The sequence below is a fragment of the Apodemus sylvaticus genome, chromosome 2 (assembly GCF_947179515.1).
Source record: "Apodemus sylvaticus chromosome 2, mApoSyl1.1, whole genome shotgun sequence".
In the NCBI taxonomy this organism is placed as follows: Eukaryota; Metazoa; Chordata; class Mammalia; order Rodentia; family Muridae; genus Apodemus; species Apodemus sylvaticus.
Genome location: NC_067473.1, coordinates 138,131,057 through 138,156,713, shown reverse-complemented (window position 1 = coordinate 138,156,713; position 25,657 = coordinate 138,131,057). Strand labels below are relative to the sequence as shown.

General features: G+C 40.4%; 1 protein-coding gene and 1 long non-coding RNA gene across 7 annotated transcripts in view; one reads left to right on the top strand and one right to left on the bottom strand.

Annotated features, from left to right (window-relative positions):
- LOC127679002 (contactin-4) overlaps positions 1-25,657 on the bottom strand; it is a 358,955-nt gene that overhangs the window by 3,153 nt on the left and 330,145 nt on the right. The window contains exons 11-19 of one of the 6 annotated variants that reach the window (XM_052174443.1): positions 22,548-22,668; positions 18,281-18,439; positions 15,804-15,953; positions 14,056-14,126; positions 12,782-13,016; positions 10,446-10,558; positions 9,331-9,517; positions 8,784-8,896; positions 100-268 (exon numbers count right to left, since the gene is read on the bottom strand). In XM_052174443.1, the coding sequence (XP_052030403.1) occupies positions 100-268; positions 8,784-8,896; positions 9,331-9,517; positions 10,446-10,558; positions 12,782-13,016; positions 14,056-14,126; positions 15,804-15,953; positions 18,281-18,439; positions 22,548-22,668 (1,318 nt within the window). Of the gene's footprint in view, positions 1-99; positions 269-8,783; positions 8,897-9,330; positions 9,518-10,445; positions 10,559-12,781; positions 13,017-14,055; positions 14,127-14,743; positions 14,770-15,803; positions 15,954-18,280; positions 18,440-22,547; positions 22,669-25,657 lie in introns of those variants that run through there. The other 5 variants (XM_052174444.1, XM_052174445.1, XM_052174446.1 and 2 more) reach the window with 5 other exon arrangements.
- Positions 10,501-19,104, top strand: LOC127679004 (uncharacterized). Its single transcript, XR_007976669.1, has 4 exons — positions 10,501-10,609; positions 12,023-12,095; positions 15,833-15,970; positions 18,239-19,104. It is a non-coding gene; the product is annotated as an uncharacterized LOC127679004 (long non-coding RNA).

The following is a 25,657-nucleotide window of genomic DNA, read 5'->3' as shown; positions in this document are numbered from 1 at the left end:
CATCAGTTATGGAAGAAAGGAATTTCTTTGAGGCCTTGGGTCATCTAGGATACTGACATAGTAGGCAAAGGGAAAGGGTGAGAGGAAAACTGTTCTTACTTGATATCTTTGGGATTCGGATTTGCTCGCTGCTGCTGCCATCTCCTCCATCACTGAATGGCTTGATCTCTATGATGTAATCTTCATCGAAAGGTAAAGAAAGCTCCACTGATGTTTTGTTTGTTTCAATGACAGATGTGCTGCTTTGTCTGTTCCATCTGTACAAGACCTGCCCATGAAGAAAGAGAGGGTATCAGCTGCTGTTCTAACTGATGCACAAAGATATGGTATAGTCTTTTATTTTTTTTTTAATCTCTGTGTGCCAGTTAAATGTAAAATGATGGAAGTGCTCTGACAGCCTGCTCACACTGAGAAGGTCAAATCTGCTATGGCGAAGGTCAAATCTGCTGCCACCATGTTGTAGAGGGAAGAGTTGGAAGGAAGAGTTGAAGTGGGAAAGGAAAGCAGCACGTGTGACTGTTCTTTCACATGGGTAAGTTAACATGTATTGAATTATAGGAGACTAAATATCTCTTTAAGAATGCAGCAAACTCTGCCATTGGCGAGGATGTGGAGAAAGAGGAACACTCCTCCACTGCTGGTGGGGTTACAAATTGGTACAACCACTCTGGAAATCAGTCTGGTGGTTCCTCCGAAAACTGGGCACCTCACTTCCAGAAGATCCTGCTATACCACTCCTGGGCATATACCCAGAAGATTCCCCTGCATGTAATAAGGATACATGTCGCACTATGTTCATAGCAGCCCTATTTATAATTGCCAGAAGTTGGAAAGAACCCAGGTATCCCTCAACAGAAGAGTGGATGCAAAAAATGTGGTATATATACACAATGGAGTACTATTCAGCCATTAGAAACAATGAATTCATGAAATTCTTAGGCAAATGGATGGAGCTGGAGAACATTATACTAAGTGAGGTAACCCAGACTCAAAAGATTAATCATGGTATGCACTCACTAATAAGTGGATATTAACCTAGAAAACTGGAATACCAAAAACATAATCCACACATCAAATGAGGTACAAGAAGAACGGAGGAGTGGCCCCTTGTTCTGGAAAGACTCAAAACCAGAACAGGGAAGTGGGAAGGGTTGGGTGGGAAAACAGGGGGAAGGAAGGGGGCTGATGGGACTTTCGAGGAGTGGGGGTCTAGAAAAGGGGAAATCATTTGAAATGTAAATAAAAAATATATCGAATAAAAAAATAAAGTTAAAAAAAAAACTAAGAATGCAGCAAACTCATAGGAAGAATGACAATATCAACCAACCAGACCTTCCAGAGCTCCTAGGGACTAAGCCATCAACCAGGGGTTACACATGGCTCCAGCTGCATATGCAGCAGAGGATTACCTTGTCAGGCATCAATGGGAGGAGAGGTCCTTGGCCCTATGAAGGCTCCATAGATACCCCACTGTAGGAGAATCTAGGGTGGGGAGGTGGAAGTAGGGTGGGTGGAGGAATACCCTACTTCTATGCTTCCTCATAGAAGCAGGGGGAGAAAGAATGGGATAGGGGGTTTCCAGGAGGGGGAGAAACTGGGAAAGGGGATAACATTTGCAATGTAAATAAAGAGTATATCCAATAAAAAAATGCAGAGTCAGTGACACACCAGGAGCCTTGACACAAGAATAGACTTGGCTCTGAGTGACCCTAGGTCATTTGCTTCATCTCTCATAACTTCAGTTCCTTCTGTTGTAAAATGGAGACAAAACCACTCACTTTTCAAAATTTTGCAGACTGAATGCAGTAAGTGCTGGGGTCAAAGAACAACTTAAGAAAGTTTATCTATGCAGGCTTAAACGGAACAAGATGAACACACACAGCAGGGGTTCCAAGAACAAGAAACACCCAGCAGGCTATTATCAAGAAACTTCTTGAAAGATGACATTTGTACACATATGAGTGGCAAGGGCAGTGAGCGCCCCACTTTCCCTCCCACTGGGACTCCTTTTAAGAACCACACAGAAGAGGCCATCAGTGACCATCTGGAAGCGTGGTACTTCTGAAAAGTTCTACTCATGCACCTTTGTTTCCCTTCCTGGGCTTCTTAGATGCTGAGTTTGGAGTGTAATATATTTGATGACACAGCTCACTAGGTTTCCCTAAAACACACTGACTTAGAGCTCTGATGGTTCCTCACCCCAACAGGGAACAAAATACAAAGGAATAAAAATGTGCACCTGCCATTGTGTGCCTAGCCACAACCATGACCCTGTAGTTTCTGACTCTTACAGGTAATTTATCAATGTCACCACAATCCCACAATGTAGGAGCCTTTTCACAGGTGGGGACACTGAGACCCAGGGACCTCTCATCATGAAGAAGTGGAAGGAAGTTGATTCCTAAGTCTACAGTCATAAATCAAATGAACCTATCTTCTTCAGCTTCCCATGGAATATAAAGGATGAATGGATTACACTAGTGCTTGTCAGCCTTCGATGTTTTTGGACACTTACTGGTACTTTTATCCTATACTTCTTAGCAGAGTTAAAAGGGTGGGGCACATTTTTGCCCTTTGCGAGTGTGGGGGGGGGCACTCATCACTATCTGCAGACCTGCTTGAATATCACATAAATAGCTGTGAGGTCAGAGGTCAGAGCTGAGAACAGAGCTTTTGCCTTTGTTCTAAGTTCTCACCCTACACCAATGTTGCTTGAACACATATCCCAGTTTGAGAAACACAGGTTCAGTTCATGTTTTCCTATAGACCCCTATAAATACTGATCTACTGAGGTCAGAAATATATGGTCAGTCTTCTTTTGCAAGACAAAAACAAACATGAATGAAATTCATAAAATTTCCTTAACATAGTTTAGATCCTATTTGTTCCCTGGTATTTTATCACTTTAATTTATAGCCCTCTAATACAAGATGGAAAACACAATTTCCTTAAGGTGGAAAGATTCACAAGCCCTTCCCTTCCACTTGCTGGAGCATCAGCTGTGCCAGGCTCAACATCCCTTTGCTAATGACCAAGTGCCAATAAATCCTGGGGCATCGCTTCTCATCCCAGCCCTTCAGGAGAATGGGCTGGCTGATGGGATGCAAGGTCACATCTTGCTCAGGGGAATAAATTGCTTCTTTGATTTACTTCTGGTCCTTTCAAGAACTCAGAGAATCTAACCAGTTTCAAGTATAAATTCAAAAGAAACATTTCCAAGAAAAAGCATACTTTTTTAAAAAAATCAACACTGCTTATCAGTCTTGTAATAATGGGGACTGCCTTGGCACCTAAATAAGGCCAACAAAAGCTTTATTTACAATAAACACTTGGTAGAACTGATTGACATGAAGGTCGTGCTTATACCTGATATAAAACAGGCAGGGACAAAGAGAGGATACCTGGGACAACAGCAAACACTGACTGCTTTTGTTTCTCCAGTGTTGGAACACTTCTACTCTGGCTACACTTAGTTATTATTTTGACCTCAAAGATGGCAACCTGAGATCTGGAGAGAATAGACAATTGCCTGTGGTCCCATGACAAGTAAGTGCTTGACCCGACATTTAAACATCAGTAACCTAACTCCAGAGCATGGATTATTTGTATCAACTTGGTCAACACCTCTGGGTCATGTTGTTTTTCCTCTGGTCTCTGTCTTCATATGTGAAAAATAAGGGAAATAGACAGAGACCTTAAAAGGGTGTAGGCAGTAGAGACAGATGGCTCGGCATTTAAGGAGTCTGTCAGCCAGCCTGATGATGTTGAATAGATCTCTAGGAGCCACTCAGTGCAAGGAGAGAACTAAAGATTGAAAGTGACTTCCAGATGCATGCTGTATACATGTGGGTGTAGGCGCATGTAAATCAAATATAAAAAGTAGCTAAATAAGCAAAGAGGATGAGTTGCCTCAGGATTGCATCTTGCTTGCATGTATTATTTGTTTGACCAGCTTAATGTGTAATTATTTTAAATACCAACTTTGTAAATTAAAAAATTACACATGGAGGTTTCTAGTTATGGTCGAAAGATACTGCCATCATGATTGCAATGGTTTGTGTAGTCATCTGCTGTAAAATCCATGTGATGTTAATTGCTACTATATTCATTATAAAAGGTAGAACATGGTTGGTTATTCTTGCAATCCTTACACATTCAAAACCTACACAAAGCTTAAGATGCTTACATATTCAGGACGCTGAGGTGGGAGGATTACTATGAACTTGAGGCCAGCCTGGCCATGGTGAGGTCTAGATCATCTCTGGCTACAGAGTTAGATCCTGTCTCAAAACCAAACCAAACCAACCAGCCAAACAAGGAAACAAACAAAAATTCATGGAATGCCTCAGAGGTAATTAGACTCAGGTAAGACGTGCCTGAACTATGAGATTTCTACCCTCATTATGGGGTTGGTGCTGCCACAGGAATGCTGTCCTCTTTCAGTGTTTCAGTCTCTAACCTTCTGCTATGTGATAATAGGTCAAAAGGACTCTCCTTGTAAGCCAATAGCTTTGTGCTGGGATGCCTCACCTCCAGAAGTATGCTTCTGGCCGTCATAAACTAACAATTATGCTCTTATAGTGACCCACAGAGACAAAGACAGCAGAGTTTATTTCTCATTGGAGATAATTCCCCTGCATCCACTCCCCATACTCCACTCTGCCACTTCTCTGGACAGTCACAAAGTCCCTTGCTGTAGTCACCACTATTTCACATCTTATTACACTGTCACGTATTCACCTCAGGACTTTCATGACTTCTCCCTACATACTTTCCCAGAGAGCTGCCAGTCTCATTTCTTCGTTCATTGACAGCCCAGTTGAAATGTCACCCCTAAAGTGGATTTCCCTGGCCTTTATATAAAGGACGTGTCTCTCTATGGTCTCCTCCCCTTCATGTCCCTTTTCTTGTAAGGCTTGATTTTCACCCACTGTGTCTATCTGCTGATTGCCAGGCAAAGTAAACAGTGGTCAAGGGGCAGAAACAAATTCCACACTGCTGTGTTCAGGACACAGGCTTGGATATTCCAGAGAAGAAGATGAGACTTGAGGTCTCAGGGAGTGGGGAGACCTGGAGGGTGGGGGACATCTTACTTAAGTCAGTGGGGAAGAGGAATGGGAGGAAGAACTGTGGAAGGGTGGACCTAGAGGGGGGCAACATCTGGACTGTAAAATAATGATGATGATGATGATGATAATGAACATAGGATTGATGTCTAGAGTATTTGTTAAATGAGCTTGATCACCTTAATTCACTTATTTGCGTGGGTAATTTATTTTGCCAGACTGAGACCAGAGATTATTTCTTCAAATCTGATTGTTGGGTCTCAGGATGTCCATATATCCAGAAATTAGCATAAGGTAGACTACAGAAAGATTTCTAGAGGTTAGATAGAGCCTAGCATTCCTTGGGAACTTGTGAAACTGATTCCCATCTGTCAAAAGGACTCATTTCCGTTGCCACTGGCAGAAGGGACATTACTACTTGTGGCAGCAATTAGCATATGGGCCTCCGGGCTCCTTCAGCATCACAAATACCTATCATGTCTTTCAAAATCCATGCTAGCTGTTCAGGCCTCTTCCAGTCCCAAAGCTATTCATCCTTTTTATAATCCTCATGATTTGTCTGCTCCACATTCTCTCTTGTTTGTTTTTATCAAGATTCTCTCTCACTCTGCTCTGTTCTCCTGCCTTCTCCACTATTTTCCCCTGCTCTCCCTTTCCCTGGACCTGGCAATGTCCAGTCTGCATCCTTCTCTCTGGAATCTTTCAGATGCCTCTGGATATTTTCTTTTTCTTATTCACAAGAAAAAAACCTTCCTCCTAATATTGGATCAGTCATGCCAGTGGTTTCTATATTCTCAAAGTCTGAATCCGGAAGATATACATGACATGCCTAACACCCTAAAGGATGACCTTAATTGATCTGATATTTGAATCAGAAAGAAAACTAAATGCCCTAGTTTTAATTTACTCCCACAGTTCATCCTATTACTACAGAAGTAAAAATAGTTTCCTCAAATCCTATATGAAGAACAACAGGCCTCTTCTGCTAAATCAAATGTTCTTACGTTTCTCTTAGCCTGCTTTGCCCTTCATATTCCCTCCACAATATGGCGCTTGGACTAATCTGTGTGCAGGTAAACATCTTTTGAAGGGGCAATACACTCAAGGTGGGCCTTCTTGGGAAGATGTTACAGTGAGAGTCTGGTGTGAGCATTTGTGACAAGAAGCTGGCATACAAAGCATTGACTGTTATCAAAGTAATAATTGTTACCAGTCAGCAAGTCTCAACATGGTAACTGCTCCTTGTACCTGAGAAAGCCAAGGTCACTCCAAAAGACTGATGGATGGGCTTGAATGCTCATACAAATGAAATAAGGAGTTTTACTAGATGATCTGTAATCTTTTTCCTGGTTGCCTCAAATACTTTGGGAAGCTCCTCTGCCTGTTTTTGTATTTTGGCAGCAGCCTGAAAAAAAGCTTAAAGTCCATTACAATTGTTCCCCAGGACTCAAGGGAATAAGATTGTGGTACATAAGCCCAGATACATTTTGGCTCAGTTGTACTTTCTGGAAGCCAAGTTGTTTAAGAATCGACTTAGTGCAAAGGAAGGTGGACTTTTCTCCACTGCTGGAACTAAGCAGCTATGTTGTGTTCTATTGAGAAAATTCAGTGCATTGGTCGAGTTAAGGGCATTTTGATGCCCCTGTATCCTCAGGAAGAGTGATATTTTACAAAGCTTTGGATAAATTATTATTGCCATGGTTATATTGACAGCCTCTGCTAGTGATTTTACAGTAATTTGTTAAAAGGAAAAAAAAATGACTTTCCTTGCAATTTTGTGCTTAAATTAGCCCTCCCATATATAAGGAATATTATAAAACTAAGTCTACAATTTTGAATTTTTCTCAAGGGTAAGAGCTTGTAAGTCAACATTTTCAGTAGTCTTACAAAATTTGGAACAATTTACTCATTATTAGTCAAGTCTCTTTACATATTTGAAGTATTAAGCTTCTGAGAACTTGTCTTTCTACCAGTTAAACATCTGCAGTTCCTTCATTCCTCCAGAGGTTGGACCAGACCCCTGGTCATGGTCTACTCAGAGATTCATCTGACCTACATATCTGGAGACAGCCAAGTGTGCTATTCCTTCCACACTCAGTACCCTTCATGTAGGGATGATAAGCTGTTTCTTGTATATGTCTTCTCTACCCTCATCCCTTTAAATCTGAGTTGGCCTCACAGCAGCTAGGTTCATCTTTACAAAGGACACAGAGATTTTCCTTACTGCTCCTTTCCACTGAAGCTAAAGGCCCTATTAGAGATTCAGCTACCTGAGATGGCTACACTGTAAGAAGCCCAGGGTCCCTTGGGAAACGCTCGTGGACTGACTGATCTCTGGCTGCCCTCTAGCTTTTGCAAAGTCATTCCTGGTGAGAAAACAATACGTTTGACTTATCTTAGGGATGCTAAGCACTGATGCTGCCCATTTTGGCCAAGTGAAGACTGTAAAATCATATTTTAGCCCAATTTTCTGTGGCAATGGGAAGTTTCCATTCAGTCAAAGTCTAGGCATAGCCATCAAGAATATGTACTGCTTTGATAGAGGACCTGAGTTCAGTTCCATGTCAGGCAGATCAGAGCTTTCTGAAACCCCAGTTCCACAAGATAAAACTCTATTTTTTAACCAGGGGCCCGCATGAATGCGTGCGTGTGAGCAGGTGTGTGCGAGTGCATATGTGTGTGTGTGTTTATTTTAAAGACAATCTGGCATTTACATGTTCTAGCAGACAGTATTTTCAACCTATTCTCTTATAGAGACACTCTCTCTAAAGAAACAAGAGCAGGACTGAGAGTGACATTGGGAAGTTAGTAATGTTAGTTAAACACATACGCATACTCATGTGCACACAGACACACCGCATGCTTGTGCACACACACACACACACACACACACACACACACACACACTGAGAAAATAAAGCCAAGCTGCCAAAAGCAAATGGTAAAGGGCTGTTTGGGGGATTTTGTAGAATCCCACTCACAGAGCCTTTAACAATTTCTGATCTAGCCTGCATAAACCTAATATTTATATGAAGTTGTAGCTACTGTACCTGTTCCCCAGAAGTCTATATGTTAAATGCTTGATCTCCAGCCTATAGTGTTACCTGGAGATGGTAGAACCTCACCAGGGTAGACTTTGTGAGTGCTCTTACAGGGGATTGCAGAATGGAATCCTAGTCTCTCTCTGACTCTCCCTCTGTTTCTCTGTTTCTGTCTCCAAGTCTCTGTCTTTCTCTGTCTCTCAGTCTCTCTCTTTATCTATCTCTCCCTCTGTCTCCTTCCCTGTCTCTCTGTCTCTGTCTCTGTTTCTCTCTCTCTCTTTCTCTCTACCTCTCTCTACATTCTGACCACCATGTACCACACCTTATTACATACTGCTGCACTTGATGTCCAAAAGCAGTTAACTGACCGTGGACTGAAACTTCCTCAAGTGTAAACCAAATTAAGTCTTTCTTTTCCAAGCTGATTATCCCCATTATTTATAAGAGAAAGAAAGGACTAGATCACCCAGGTGATAGCCTAAGTCCTGAGAAGTTAGGACAGGGTGCACATAGAGTTTAGATGAGTCTGCTTTAGCGTAGAGAATCCTGAATGGGAAGTGTACAGCAGGGACGCCCATCAAGGATGAATGAGAAAATGGGGCAAGTACTGCTGCCAAGCAGACTTCCTTCCTGCTAATAGCAGGATTAGGTGTCCTTGCAAAAAGAAATTACCCACTTTGTATCCTTTTACTTCTGACTCATTATCCAGAGCCTTCACTTGATCCCAGTTCAGGATAATTTTGGAGTCCGATGAATTCCATATGATGTTTCCAGGGGGTTGGCTTGGTGCTATAAAAAAAAAATTAAGATAGACGAAGTCACAGATTATTAAATCTCAATGGATTCCGAGGAATATCCCCTTACTAGAATTCTAGAGTAGAGGCAATTTAATGGGCGATTGCACTAATATGTGTCTTCAAGGTCACTGAAATCTGACGAGATACAGCATTGCGAATGGAAAAAGATTCAGTTGGTCGCCTACCATTTATAGCTAAAAGAAGTAGTCCTTCCCAGTGAGGAGAAAAACATTTATCTTTCTGTCCTCTGGAGCAATGAATTTGGCATGCTATTCTGAAAGGTTCAGTTAAAATGCTAAGGTGCATTTGAATCTATATAATGATACCAATTAGTATGCAAATGATCCCTGGGAGGTTGGGATAGGTAATGAACTTGGAGTATGTTTGATGAATCCCCAAAATATTTCTGAGCAACTCTGTCCTTACGTGGCTTTCTGGTCGTGACATTGACTGTTGCACTGGAGGGTCCTGTCCCAGCTGAGTTATATGCCTTGACAGATAAGTGATACAGAGCGCTTCCTTTCAAGTTGCTGATTTTCGTGGATGTCTGATTTCCAACTGTTCGTATTTTTCTAGCGTTTTCTTCCTTATCATCATGTCTCCAATATTTTACCTGATAAAATAAAAAGAACGACCTTGGAAATTATATCCACTGGGGATACTTCCAATGTCATTAGGTAATAATATTGTTATGCAAGTTCTTATGATGGAGGTAAATTTCTATGTTAACTCATGAATAGAGCTTTTAGAACAAGGAAATCCACATGATCTGTGAAATTATCCACAGTAAGAAAATCTGCTTTTGTCTTATTTTCCCACTGAGATGGCCAGTGTGGAGAATTATCAATGGCTATATCTGTCATTTCTCTCACATTTGTTTTGAGTCCAGGTGATTCTAAGCATATAATATTGAAAAAATAGTTTTAAAGATTTTTTTAAAAAATTGTGTGTGTGCCTGCATGTTCTTTCTTCCTGTCCTTGTCCCTATCCCTCTCCTCCTCCTCCTCCTCCTTCTTCTCTCTCTCTCTCTCTCCCTCCCTCCCTCTCCCTCTCCCTCTCTCTCTTTCACACACACACACACACACACACACACATACACACACACACACACGTATACATGTGAATATAGATAACTACAAGAGAGCATCAAATCCCTTGGATCTGGAGTTCCAGGCAGTTGCTTAATTACCCAGGAAGGATGCTAGAAACTGAACTCAGATCCTCTACAAGAGAAATGAACACTCTTGACTTCTAAAGTCATCTCTCTATCCCCATGCACAGATTGTATTTATGCTTCTTTTGCCAACTGTATTGCAAATCTTTAGGTAAAGAAGGAGAGAGAAATATAATAAACTTAAGCATAAACATAGGTAAAGGGTGGTCTCACAGTAGATTCTTCAATTCTTCTATCAATGGTTACGGTAGAACTAGGCCTCTAGAACAGATACCTGTGTAAGGCAATGCAAGTCTTCTCATATCAGTGAACGTGCCTTAGAAGTTCACCAAGATATATCAATCAAATGCACTGGTCTCTATCTTACCTCATAACCTTGAATCCGTCCTCTGTTCTTCCCAATAGGGGAGGCCCAGAAAACTTCGATATCTGTGGCAGAAAGACTCCTGGCAAAGATACTGGTTGGAGGCTTGGTGGGCTCTGCAAATGAATTCAGGAAAATTTACAACTGCGTCAGCTTTATCACAACAGGTGATTTTTCTATAACAGGCTTCTATAAATGGGTCTAGAAGGCAAAAATAACCCATGGCCATATGTCCTTCATACTCGTGAGACACACAATCCCACCCCAGATAAACCATTGTCATCTGTAGTGTGGTGGTTAGGAAAGAGATACTTATGAAGTTTTACAAAGGCCTACGCTGTAAGAAATGGAACTACAGTGACCCAGGGGTAAGTTTAGCAGTAAGTTGTCATAGTTAGTGATTTGTTCGGGTAGCTCTTTCTTAGCTGAGTTATAGTCTCCATTGCTGGATTATGAAAAAGAAATGAACATAGTTAACTGAATTGACTAAATTTCAAGTAAGCTGCATGGATTCTTAGTTTTATAAAATAATCTCTTAAATCCACGATAAATCATTTACAGTTTCTGGGACTCAGTATTCCCATATGCAAACAGTAAATGGAACCAATAGCTTCTCACAATCTAGCTGCATTTGCCAGATTTTTATGTGAGTTGTACGCCATTTGTATATAAAATTTTCTTTTAATATTCTGCCTTACTGAAAAACCTAGTTTAGCCATGACTTAAATAATACATTTTACCTTGGGTAATTATGCACTTTGTAAAATGTAATTCAAATCAGTACATAACTATTTGATAGTTTTAAAACTTCATCTGTTCCAGGGACCCATTACTGATACACAAAAATGCCATCTTCATTCTCTTAAGCCCCAACACATGCTATAATAAAACTCCTCTTAAAACTAACACATTTAGCTGTTACAATTTACTATCAATGTGCATAGTCCAGGAGATATTGGACATGGAAATTTCTATTTATATATATAATAATAAGATTCTGCTTATGTGCCAATTCAGAATTTTTAAAATGTCACCTGATACACAGGGGAAAACATTAGCCATCCTCAGGAAACTCTGTCCATCGTGAAAACATATACCAAAACTTCAAAACTTGAAATATGTTGGTATGAACATTATCATAGTGAAAAATGCAGATGTTATAAATACTATGGCTACAAATGATACTCAAGACATGAGACATAAACAACTATTCCATGTGGCAGGCCCAGGGAATCATAGAAAACCTTTGCTATTCAAGGTGGGGCCAGAAGAATGAGTAGGGATTTATAAAGTGAGTAAGATGAAGAACGGGAAACGCAGAAGCATATACAAGGGGACAGATTTGGTTTGGATGGTTCCCAGTCTTTTGCATGTGGTTGTAGTATGTAGTATGTAGTATGTGGGGGAGAGCTATGATCATCAGCTGAGAGGTAGGGGAGAGGCCACGGAAGCCTGCCTCCTCCACGGGAATCATTTCTCTACAAGAAAAAAAAACATGCAGTTTCTTTGATGACTCCAAACTATTGTTTCAACTTTTAGATGCTATCCTGTGATTTTAATTCTGAATATTATCATTACAGCAACAAGGGCAAGCTCTGAGCATTCTTAGGACTATGTGAGAGGCATTGTAAATGCAGGACCTTCCCAGAAGAAGTAAGTATGAAGACCCTTGAATATTATGGCAGTGTGAATGGTAATCAAGTTGCTTCATGAGTTTAAGTTGGCTTAAACACAAGCAAAGGGTAAGAGTGAAACATTCCATTTTTGTATTTGCCTAAAGGAACAAAGTAGGATTCTTTAAAAATAATGATAACACACAGGTGCAGAGCATTTATATATCAATAGATAGATAATAGACACATAGAAAAATATATCTGAAGATAACACAGCACTTGTAAGCTTAGTTGGTCCTTTTCAATGTAATCAATTGGTGTAGAGCTGTGTGTTTTCATATATGATAAAGTTGTAAATGAGCTTTCTTGTTTTGGAGAAAGATTGAAATATGTATCCAAGGCTGGTCTCAAACTAGCTAATATGCTCAACCTCCCATATTATGGGATTATTGGAGTGCACACAGATAGCCAGAGTGTCTGTGTTCAAGAGAGAGAGAGAGAGAGAGAGAGGAAGAGAGAGGGAGAGAGACACAGACAGACAGACAAACACACACACACACACACACACACACAGAATATAGTAGGTAGTAAGCCAATGATTTTATAGTATACTTGTCTGTAATGAAAATATCCTTTTGATTTATATGTTATACTCTAAGTTGATGGTACATCCTGAAAGGAACACCATTTAGAATTGAAGAATTATCAAGGTAGCATGAACCATACCTTCTTCAGCAGAATACACCAACGTGGTGGGACTGAAAGGGCCTTCCCCTTTGTTATTGAAGACACCCACTTTAACCTCAAAGGGAGAGAATGGACGCACGCTCTCATTCCTGAACACATATCTGGAGGCATCAGCTGAAGCCAGCACGGTCAGCATCCAGATCATTTTGCCATGTGGCCGGAAGGCTACCACGTAACCAAAGCCTCTGCCATTCTGTAATTCCTCAGGGACTGTCTGGGGAGGAAGGGAGGTTGTACTCAGAAAGCACAGTAGTTTGATTCAGTTCTTAAAGGGGACTCCCCAATTCTTGCTTCAGTTGATATAACTGTTAAAGACTATTCCTCACCAACTGAAAATGTGTTTACAAGTACCTTTTAAGCTTAGGGCTATCCTTTAACCCGCCTCATATATTCATTTGGTACCAGAGCCTTGAAAACAAAATGAAGATCAGCTCTGGGGAGATGGCCTCTGGTAAGGTGGACTCATCTCTGAAACAGTTACCAATGATGCTCAATTAGCCACCCAGTTGATTACAACAAAAACAAAAACAAAATCAAAATCCCTTCCATCACGAACCATCCATTACTCATTTTCCTTGGATGTCAAATAGATGCATGAATTCACAAAAGAGGGCCATCTCTGCTCAGGTAAGATCCTGCCCCTGAGGAGAGACTCTGAGCTCAGCTGGGAGGGAAGGAGAGATTTCTTTCCTTGCACTGCTGGTGCCCTGGGTGAATGAAAGGCTTTTTATTTCAGGGGACATTGTCTAAAATCTTTGGAACACATTTCAAACCTTTTCTGAAGCTTCCACCTCCTCTCTCAAAATCAATTTTTAATAAATTGGTCACTAACCTTCCTCCAGGTTGTTTAAAGAAATACCTCACAGCCCAGAAGCAAAGCCAACTGCCAGGAAATTGTTCTGGGACACTCAATCTATAGCTGGCAGATGTTTTAAATCAATTGGCCATGCAGCAATTCAGAAAGAAAAAGAAAGACTGGTTTTCTCTGAAACAGACTTCCTTATTGTTTAAAAAAACTAAAATAAATAAATAAATAAATTAGTGTTATCTCCTCTTTCATGATTTTTTTTTCTGTGAGCAGTCAAATTAAAACTTGCTTCAGCAATGGGTGGCCAAGCACCTTTACTTCCTGATAGTCATTAGTATATTTCTTGGAAACAGAGGGGAACAGTTCCTGGCTTCTTGTCATATGGAGGGAAATAACAAAATAGCACAGAGAAATCCATGTCCCTTTGGTTCTGTGATGGATTTACCTCCCAGGTTATAACCAGTTCAGATTTGCTGCCTCCACCACCACTGACGTTAGCCGGGGTGACTTCAGGGACTGCAGGAGACAAAACAGAAACCAAGTTATTTCAGGTGTTAATGGAAAATGGTAGCCAGGAAGGTTACCTAGATGGGCTTCCTCACTGTTAGTGAGTACTTGGGCACATGTCTTTTTATTTTTGGATGTCAGAAGTGACATCCCCAAGGGGAGCACTATACTGGCTTCCAGAAGCAAAATCTCCCAAGGAAATTGCTCTTAATTACCTGTTTCTGGTTCAGTGGGGTATACACATTACCAGGGACCACTGACCAATTGTTTAGCTCCGTCTCTACAGACCTAGGAGTTCACAGAGGAAGAAAGGACTGAAGAATCTGTTCTCTTGCTTGGTTAGACATTTATTAGCTATGTGGTGGTAACACAAGGAAAAGACAGGACAAACTGTGCCCACGTGGACCTTACAATCTAGTGGGAGGATGAGAGCACATGCAGAAAATCACAGAGAAACTTGGACAACACCCAATGATGTCGCAGACAGAATGGAGAAGAGCAGTGGTGTTCTGGAGTAGCAGGTTGCTCAGAGGAGCGCTGGGCTAATCGCTTCTCAGAAGAAGGTGAGCTTTGAGCTGGGTGTTGAAGGAAGTGGTGGACTTAGGTTGACCCCTGGCTCACTGTGCTTAACCTCTCTGATCCCCAGTGTTCTCTGTAAAAGAGGGGAAATCAGACTCACTTCCTTCTCAGGATTACAGGGCAGTCTTGAGTTATAGATTTGGAGATGTGGGAAGAAAGCCTAGGGTTAGTTATGCCATCATATAAATGAAGGACTCCAGGCAGATACTTAAAATATCTAGCTGAGGACTTCAGCTGGCCAGTCAGTACATGCCCTTGATTAAAGGCAGCAATACATGGATTTTTTTTTTTTTTGTCATCAATTCCAAGAATAAAGTGAAATTGCTGGTCTGCTTAGGATCTTGCTATACCTTTATAAATCCTTGTTATTTACATGGCTGGGAGCTCTACAGAGGTCACAGAACAGGATCTCCCACTTAACAAGAGCGTAATCTGCCCCAGCTGGCTGTATAATACTTTGATCCTGTGTATATCACACAAGTTGTATGCAGGTTACTCTCATTCTTTACTTGTGGAAATGGTTTATGTCCTACGAAAATCTTAGCAAAGACTTCTGAGGAAATGTTCTCTGACCATCTGTGCTTTCTTTTTGTTTTTTTGTTTGTTTTGTTTTTTTGTTTGTTTTTTGTTTTTCTTACACATGAAGCAAAGAAGAGAGAGTTGACCTCAGAGGTATTATGCTGTTTTGTGCTCTACTGCTAGACTCAAATAATTTTAAGAACTTGATTAAATCTCACTACCCGAAAGGTTGAGATTCTCCTGGCCTGGTGTGTGATCATTGTGATCCTTTAAGGGAAAAGGTGATAAATACAGAGCTCATTGAAACTAATGATTAGGAAGAAGTCTAGGTTTCTCCTTCAGACAGTGCTTTCAACCTTTCTAAAGCTGTGACCATTTAATATAGTTCCTCACATTGTGGTGATCCTCAACCACAAAAAATGTTTTTGTTGCTACTTAATAACTTTGCTATCGTTGGGAATCATAATGTAAATATCTATCTTTTCCAATGGTCTTTGGTGACTCCTGTGAAAGTGTCATTGCACCTCCAGGTTGAGAATCACTGCCTGAATGGGAGCTACCAGAATGCATATTTTGAATGGTACTCACGAGCCTCTTCTGTTCTCCGTTTCTCTGAGGGCCGGCTGGGTTCCCCAATGCCAATCACGTTAGCTGCAACAGTTCGGAATTCATATTCAACCCATGGATTCAAACCCACCACAGTTGCTGTGAATGTCTTCCCATCGACGAGTTCTGGAACTGAAAGATATCCAAAGGTGGGTGAGAGGGTTTAAGAGAATCCACTCAGGTCCATTAAATGTAGAGATGATTATAGGAACATCCACCACCACTAACACCACCACCACTACCACTTCCAAGGATCACATAGTAGTTATCCTACTGGGATAGTGATGAAGACATATGAACATTTTTATATCAAATTCACAAATTCCAGGCTGTGCTTTCTTTTCCCTTTTCTGCTTTTGCATTAGCTCTGTTTATCAAATGCTTCAGAGAAAAAGCTTAAGAGGGATAAGGATTTATTTTTGCTCATGCTTTTCAAGGTGATGGTCAAAGGTTCGCGCTTCAATGCTTGAGACCTGAAGCCAGGCAGAATACCATAGGGGTGGGAATACCATGGTATCTCAGAGCTAGAAACATGGTGTCTGGGAAACAGAGAGGAGCAGGAAGGGCCCAAGGGCAGGATATTCTTCAAAGGAGTACCCCAATGATCTCTAGCTAGACCCCCCACTTCCTAAGCTTTCATCTGTTTCCAAAATAGTGCCTGTGGCTTAGGACAAAACATTCATTGTATGACCTAGTTGGGGACATTTCATGTTCAAATTGTAACACTGTTATTTCTATCAGTGGATCAGTACTATTAATATTTTTGTCTTTCTTTGCTCATTCATATTAGTGCTATAATTGTTTTGATAAAATTTTATTGTCATTTCTTATAGGTCTTAATCCTTTTACCAACCCCAACCCCTACACCTGCCAATATTTCATTTTTTTTTACTGAGATGGCATTTGAGTTAGAAATTAGACAAACAGAAGTTCCTGCAAGCAAGATACACAGTCCTTTAGACCGAAGGAAATGTGGAGTGTCCTTGATGTCTTGAAGCAGAAATAAATGCTAAGCACAATTTTATGCAGCCTATTAAAATCATGTTGCCAGTCCATTTTTTATATTTGTGTTAATTTTTAAGGACCTCATATGTATTTTGATTACCCCTCCCAATTCCTTTAGTTTATCACACCTTAGAAGTAGTTTTCTGTTTGTCAACTTTGACTTTCTGTCAAAGAGGATTCAAAGAGGTGCTTTAGGAAGAAAGATAAGGAAACTGGATCATTATTTTTACTATGCTAACCAACAGAACTCTCTAGAACATCATTTCTGTTAAAGAGAAATGATAAAAAACTTTTTGAGTGAACATAATTTTACTTTACTGTTAGAATAGCTGTAATGATTAGATATAGACCCAGAATTATATAGTAAATGCCCAAGAACATGTGAACTGGGAATTATCTGGTGAAACACCTTTGAGTCTTGAAGACTTTGTGTCTTATGGTATCAGCAACTGGTGTCTGACTTGAGAGAACTGGCGTAACAAAGAGTGTAAGAGAATTACTTCTTTTTAACAATATGCCACTACTTATAGTAACATTAGTGTAATAGCTTGAACTTGGAATCTCTCTCAAAGGGCCACATTATAAAAGCTTGGCCCTAGGTTACTGGTGGTAGTTTGGGAAGTAACAAAAATCTTAGGAGGTGATATGCCACTGGGGTACCCCTTTGAAGAGCATTCTATCTTTGGCTCCTTCCTGACACTCATGTTTCCCAGATATCATAAAGTTTCTAGTTATGAGACATCATATTCTCACCACCATGGTATTCTGACTGGCTACAGGCCCCAAGCATTGAAGCCAGCCTATCTTTGACCAAAATCCATAAAACCATGAACCAAAACAAATTTTTATCCCTCTTAAACTGTTTCTCTCAAGAACCCAGCTTCTAACCAAGAAGCTAAAACAGAAAAAGAAAGCACGGAAAAGAGTTTATAAAAATGATTAAAACATTTCCATGCCTTTTCATCTCCAAATTAATAGAAGTACAGGTGGAGTCAGCAAGACAAAAGGCTCCACACAGTGCTCAGATATTATATTTTATTATATTCTAGACACCTGTCCATTAGCCTTGCAAAGACTGTGATTGTAGGCTTGCATTTTTCTACTACTTTCCAGTGTGGATCACTGTGGAGTGAAGGTGATTTTAGGTAGAACATAGATCAATGCATTTTATTTTTTTAAATTGTTTGAAGCTTGTTAAGGAAATAAAAGTACCCAGCATAGCACACCGATCATTTAACAGAGGCTGATGCTCAGATCCAGTGATACTCATGTAAGTTAGTGTGGAGGAAAACATTAAAAACATCATAGTAGAGTGGCTCATGTCTGGGAGATACAGATGAAATGTATCATTTGCAACTCTGTTGACCTAGATGGCTTAGCGTCTTCCATATTTTATTCCTACTTCATTCTAGAAGTTTCTGACAGACAACGGCACCCAGCATGCAATATGGTACCTGTGCTGACTGCTTGCCATCCCACGGAGAATGGAGTCCTAGCTTGGATGACATACATGGTGATAGGGCTGTGGTTGTCAGGTCCTGGTCTCCAAGAAAGCTGAGCAGTGGTGTCTGTGATTTCATCTATGGTCACAGCCTCAGGAGGACCTGGAGGACCTGGAAGAAGGAAAAGCATTCAGAATTAGACAGTGTACTCAAATGTCCAAGTATGTAACCTACTCACTTAAATGGGGGTACTGAATCACTCAGTCATGTGTTTACCTACATGTCCATTTCATAATTTCTTTTTAAAAATCTCCTGGGTAACAAGAACCTAGTTTAACTTTGAAACTATAGCAATGAACTGATACATGTTGCTTTTTGCAGAGCCTCCCAGAACATAGGGAAAACACAAACAGGCAAAGAAAGGATTACAGTGGAACATCGGGAGAGTATGTTGGGGCACTTGCTGCCATCCTCACTGCATTCAGCAGCTGCACGTGCTTTTAAGCAAAGGGACTGCTGTGAAAATGGCCAGTTCACAAGAGTCATCCTCCTCTTTGAAGTAATTCCAAAACTGAGTTGGAGTCTAACATCCCCCAGGATGTTAGTTTCTATATGACATTCCTATATTTTTCTACTTATCTTGCTGATGGTTATGCTTCTCTGCTTCTGTGTACTTAAACCATTGAAAAAAGAAGAAATGCTATCTAAATGGCAGTCTGGAGATCATACACAGAGGGATAGAACAACAATTATGAGGTGAAACATCAAGAGGGTCAGAGGAAAGACCCAGAACTTTCCTAGCTGCCAGTATTACAAGCTGTGGCCAGACAGTTAAATGTTTTTTTTTTTTTTTTTTTTTTTTTTTAACAATGTAGCTCAGATATCAATTTATCACCTTGGAATAGAAGGGGAAGGTGAATGTATTAGGTGATTAAAACCCTTACTTGTTGGGCAGACATAAGGAGAGATTCCCAAGAAGATTTTTCTGATCCCCAAATTAGCAATCAAATATATTGTCAAAAGATTACTGGGCTGTGCTGAAGGGACAAGGTAGAAAGGCTACCTCTAATGGAGTAGGGGAAACATAATGGGAATTCCCCAGGGAAGATTCTGTTTGGAAATCTCTTTCACCTTTATGCAGCACCCTGCATTCTCTCTGCTTCTTTAAAAATCACTTTTATAAACTCACAGGTGAGGCTAAATTTATCTTCTTCCCCCCACTCCTGGATGAAATGCCTGCAAATGTGTATGTTGGAACTGATTAATTTTCCATGGTGACATTTCAGCAAGCCAGTCTAATGCCATCTAGACAGAGCTGAGGTAACCTTTGGTCTTTACTCCTAATAACCAGGCAAAGTCCAGAAGACAATCTATGCTCCTTTGTATCTGACCAGCCTTCTCCTCCTGGTATTTCTACCCTTTTACTTTATGAATGTTGTTCAAGAGCCTTTAGAATCTCCCACAAATAGAAAAGTGTTCCCTTTAAACTGCTCAAAGAATTAAATCAATAGGAGCTATCTGAGTCCCTTTGTGGCCGCTGTGTAGGAAGCAAAGGAAGGGGTGGTAAGGGCCTGGCTCTGGAGGGAAGAAGATGCTTTTAGGAACCCTCTCATCCTTTATCTTCTTGTCACCATCCCTACCAGTGCATAGCTGTGCTCTTAGTGACGGTTTACTTTGTGGTAGGAAAATTGGATCCCTCTTTCAGCAACAACGGCAACGACAACAGCAACAACAAAATGTCCACTGAACAAATACAAGATGTTTTTGTCACAGCACAAGGACAACTATTTTGATACTGGTGTCTGCCTCTTGCTGAGGGAAGAGAGGCCTTGCTGGTGGCCATGAGACAGTTGCAGATTAAGTAAAGCAGGCATCAGGGGATTAAAGAGCCAACATACAAACCCGTACTTCTTCCAAATATGAAAACCTCTTAAGGGCAGTAGAATACATTTCTGTCTCCTCACTGCAATGTGGATGAAAGATGCAAGGACAGAGCAGGAGGAGATAAGATGAAAGATTGTGTCTTTAAGTGTCATATTAATTTATTGGCCTTATTAACTGATTAGGCTAGAGTTTCTTTTAGACTGCGTTTGCAAATTCCTTTTGGTATGCAGTGCTATTTTCTGGGAAATGAAGTATACAATATCATTTAAGAACTTCAAGTACTACTGATTTAAATATTTATTAGTCTAATTTATTGGTTTTTAAACTGCTGATCTGAACATTATCCTAATTAAGTAGAGGATAAATTACCAACAACAGAATTCCTTTGTCCCTAAGGGGAGAGTAGATCAGCTCTGGTGTGTTTTTAAAATGGAAATAAACACATTTCTATACATTATTCTGTGGGCAGATCTACTTAAGTTGAAAATATAATATTCAAATTTTTTTATCTGGCCTTTAACTTTATGGCTCCCATTCTTTTAAGGCAATTAACAGGTAGCTAAAGCAGTCATAATGGGAATGCAGTATTTCTTTAACCTCTCTTGACAATTAAGTTGCTAATTCCCCAGCACGTCCCCCTCACATTTGGTCAGGGCATACAGCAATACTTTGCATTGATTCTCAAAATAGCTTATTCCCTGTACACTCAGATTCACCCTGCCTTCAATCTTGAGCCAGGGTTTATATTTTAGGCTCAGGTGGCGGGCCAGAAATCCCCATCACCAACAGTTAAGAATCCTGATTAATGAGTTTTGGGGCCCGAGATTATCTTGATGCTCTGGGTTGGCTTTTATTTGTTTGCTTCTTTGTTTAGTAGAGTCGGGTGTGGAGCCCAAGGCTTTAATGCATGCTGTACAAATGCTATGTCATGCAGTTATACCTGCAAGTTTGGGAGTTAAAAGACAAACAAAAACCTGTTGGTTACACAGTTTTACAGAGCTTTTAATTTCCATTGAATTTGTTTTTCTATTGATGGGTTAGAGATGGCTCAATGATTAAGAATACTGGTTGCTCTTCTGCAGGACCCATGCTCAAATCTCAGAAATCTTATGGTAGCTCACAACCATCCTGGTATGGTAGCATCACAACAACTCCTGGGGAATCACTGGGATCTCAGCCCTCTTCTGGCCTCTGAGTGTACTGCATGCACATGACAACTCCCACTTTGGTTTTGCTCTTGGTTAGGTGTGGTGGCACATACCTGGAACTTCAGCATTCAAGAGGCTGAAGCAAGAGAATTGTGAGTTTGAAGCAACCTTCTCTCTAAAAATATCTTAAAAGTTTACATTTCGTTAATAAATTGATTTGGATCCTGGAATTTTCTCCAGCTAGTGGACTCTATGGTAGTCATATCTGCACAGTTATAACCAAGGTCGATGTTCTGTATGGAAATTCCCTCCTATTCACTACATTCCAAGCAAGTGTGGGTTTGTTTCCTTAGCAAGTCATATTTTAAAACCAAGGCAGCCTTCTTGGAACATGGACCAGGAGTGCAATTGGGTTAAGAGAATGCTGGGTGCTTGTGAGAACACTCCAAGAAAACAAGAAAAGAGTCTTGTGACCTCAGATTCCTCAAAACACAATATTGCTCTTAGAATCTGTTTTCTAGGGTATAGTGTATAGGAATGAGTTTACTTCTGATTACTCATTATTGCTTGCTGGTGTTATTCAATTAAATGTTTATATACTTCTATGGAGAAACATATTTTTGCCATGTGTGACTTGTCCTTGTGACTGAATACAGCTTGAACCCATGAGAACTTTACTTAGGTGACCTTTCTTCACCTTCAGAGTATAACTTGTCTGATGCACTGAATAAAGTTGGCTATTCGTGAGTCCTTTGGTTTGCCTCATTTGTCAGCTCCATTCTCCCAGATCCTACTACCTCCAAAGTAGTAAACACCACCCTAATAATTCTATAGGAAATGAGTTACTTAAGCCCCTGTTACACTACTAATTTAGAACACTAATGTGGTTTTTGTCCAGGTGAACCATAAAAGGGCTAGCTGATTTACTTTTCAAACTAATTGTTTTGGTTAACCTAAAGTTATTCTAGAATACCTGTCAACTCAGTAGTCATAACAGGACATTTAATTCAGTATGAGAACTGGATTTTCTCAGTGTACTTTCTGGTTACGCATTTTTTTTCATGAAAAAAATGCAGGTTCAAAAATTTCTATTGACTGTTAACCACTATGCAATATGGTTAACTTATGCTGTTTTAACGTAATTCAAAAATACTGAGGTTTTATGTTGCTTTGGTAGAGTCCATACCATATAAACATTAAAAGGGCAAAAAGCAAGCAATAAGAAATAATAATAAAAATTTGAATACCTCTTACAATCAGGTCCGCTGCAGCAGAGAGTTTGTCCACACTTGTTTGGACCATGCAGACATATTTCCCGGCATGCTTCAGTTGGATGTTTCGGATCATCAAATCACCAGCTGAATCCTGCTGATAAAGTAGAGGAAAGTGGCTACAATTACTTTTTAATGAGCCCTAAATATCATTATCACATGAAGGACACTATGACTAATGGATTTATTTTACACCGGCTGATGAGAACATTAGTGATGCACGCCATGGCTATTAGAACCAAGGGAGCCAGCCTGAGAGATAAGAACACCAATGTTGTCAGAGAGCTTATCTTCCACAGGAGCTCAGGTGTCTGGATCAGTCGGCTACTCCTGCTGGCATCACTCAATGTTACACAATGTGGCTTTTGATAGAGCCTTATGGGTTCCCTTCAGCCTGTTCTCAGTCTCTTGCCTGCACTCGCATTCTGAGACTTTGAAATTCTATATTTGGAAAAAGGAGGCGAGCCTCCATTTAGAGGCATCTGCAATTTTTCGGCAGAACCCTCTCTTGCAGCCAGCATTTTGATTGCTCTCAGGTTTGAATTAAAGGATTATGAAGGCCAGACTCTCTAAGGAAATCTTGAATCATCTAGTGTGGAATAGTGCTAATTTGTTTTCCAAATGCCAAATGCATGTTTGATTAGCAGATGAATAGGACTAATTACATCCTAGGGTTGATGCCTATGTGCCCCGCATCCATTTCTATACTGCTCACCAGAAAACCACTTTTTATAAATACAAAGTAATGTCTCCACAAGACTGTTCGATCCTGAAGTTTGGTTTCACAGCCCTGATAGTGAGAAGCTTGGAGAGTAAGGGTGTGAACACTTTATGGGTTAGAGTAGAAATGCTCTCTTTACTCTGAATCCAAACTACAGAGCAAGAAGTTGACACAGACTTTGAAGTTGCTATTTCTCCAGAGTGACTCTCTGTAGGATTTTGTATATACCCAGGACTTTCAGAGTGCTTTAGATATGTTAGCACACAAAATTCCAAAATGTTCTGTGGCATGGGTAGTTTTGTTAGCTCATTTACAGATGAGAAAACTCTAACATAAAAAAGCTAGACAACTTTCTGTAAGTCTTTCTGTAAGTCATGTATGCAGCAAAAGACAGTTCCTCTCTTGTTTTCTGTGTATCTACGTAAAGTGATTTGATTTGTTGTATACTGGACCATGTATGTAGTATGCATGTGAAGAAGAGTACAACCTCACTTGTCATTCCTTAAGCATTGTCCTCATTGTCATTTGACAAAGGGTCTCCTACTGGCCTAAAACTTGCCAAGTAGATGAGGCTGGCTGGCAGACCAGCCAAGGGAATCTGCCTGTTTCTGTCTCCTTGGACTGGGATTCCAAGCATGTGCCGCCATGCCTGAATCCATTCCAGGGATTGAATTTAGGTCCCCATGTTCAGCAGACCAGCCCTAACCCTTGTTATTGATGATAGTTATATACTCCCTCCCCTCCAGGGAAGAACTTATCCCTATTTAAAGGCAACAAGTCTTCTTTTGTTTCAGTAAAACAGTCACATTCATATTTACTGGGGGCAAAGAAGAAGTCAGGAGGCCAATTGTTACAACTAGGATTAGAAGAAGAAAGATACAGGTGTGTCCCAGAGGCAACTAAGTTTTGGAGACTTAGTTGTTTGGGGCCCATGCCTGCTGTGTCATTTCATCTAAGTTTCTTAATCTGTCTGCCTCTCAGTTTATTGACCTTTCAAAGAAGGATGCTTTCTACTGTGTGATGGTGTGAAAATCAAATGAGTCTGGATATCTATGTGAAATCCATTCACAAACTATGAAGCATAGAGTAAATTTAAACTTGTCTTATTGATGGCTGTGATCAATTTTCTTTGTGAGACAATCATGTCAAAGACCGTAAGTCTAATTCAAGAAGAGCTCAGATAGTTTTATTTTTCTTTCTGAAAGTTCTTTTATTAATAACCTTTGTGTTCTCATCCAGTTCCACTATTTACTGATCACATTTCAGTATTAAAAATGGGAAAATAATTACTAACCTATTTCATAGGGCTTTTGTGGTCATTCAGGAGCTAATATATAATGAGATGATTGATAAATGATTAGGTACCTTGCAGGTAAAGAGAATCAGCATTCTGAACCTAAGATAGTTCACATGATGGGCCTTTTAAGTAGTGATTTAAATAAAATTTAAGTCCCATAAAGAAAGTGCTTGTAGAGGGGTGATTTTAAAGTAGTTGACATATGTACTTTAGAAATGGAAGCCATATTGATTTTAAAGTAGAAGTCATATGTTTATTTTATGTGCATTGGTGATTTGATATAAGAGTGTCAGATCCCCTGGGCCAAGAGTTACATATAGGTGTGAGCTGCCATGTGGATGCTGGAAATTGAACCTGGGTCCTCTGGAAGATCAGCCAGTGCTCTTAACTGCTGAAACATCTCTCCAGCCCTCACCTTTTTAAAACCCTTATTAAAAAATGCCATATTGGTGTCTGTGGATGGAAGCCAAGGTGTGCTTGCTGACAGGAGCCTGGTATGTCTGTCCTCTGAGAGGCTCTGCCAGCACCCGACTAAGACAGATGCAGACACTCATAGCCAACCATTGGACTGAGCCCAGGGACCCCAATGGAAGAGTTTGGGGAAGGGCTTAAGGAGCTGAGAGGGATTGCAACCTCAAAGGAAGAACTACAGCATCAATTAACTGGACCCTTCAGAGCTTCCAGGGACTAAAACACCAACCAAAGGATATATATGGGCTGGTCCATAGACCCTGCTACATATGTAGCAAAGGATTGCCTCATCTAGCATCAATAGGAGGGGAGGCCCTTGGTTCTGTGGAGGCTTGATGCCCTAGAAAAGGGGGATGCTAGAGGAGTGAAGTGGGAGTGGGTGTATGGGTGGGTGAGCACCCTTTTAGAGGCAAAGGGAATGGGGTGGGATGGAATGGGATGGGATGAGAGTTTTGTGGAGGGGAGACCAAGAAGGGGAATAAACAAATAAAATGACTAATAAAAATCACCGCATTGATTTTAAGGTAGGAGCTGTGTTGATTTTAAGGTCGAAGCTGTATTGGAATTAAGGAAATATTTTTATGCTGTACTAGAGAT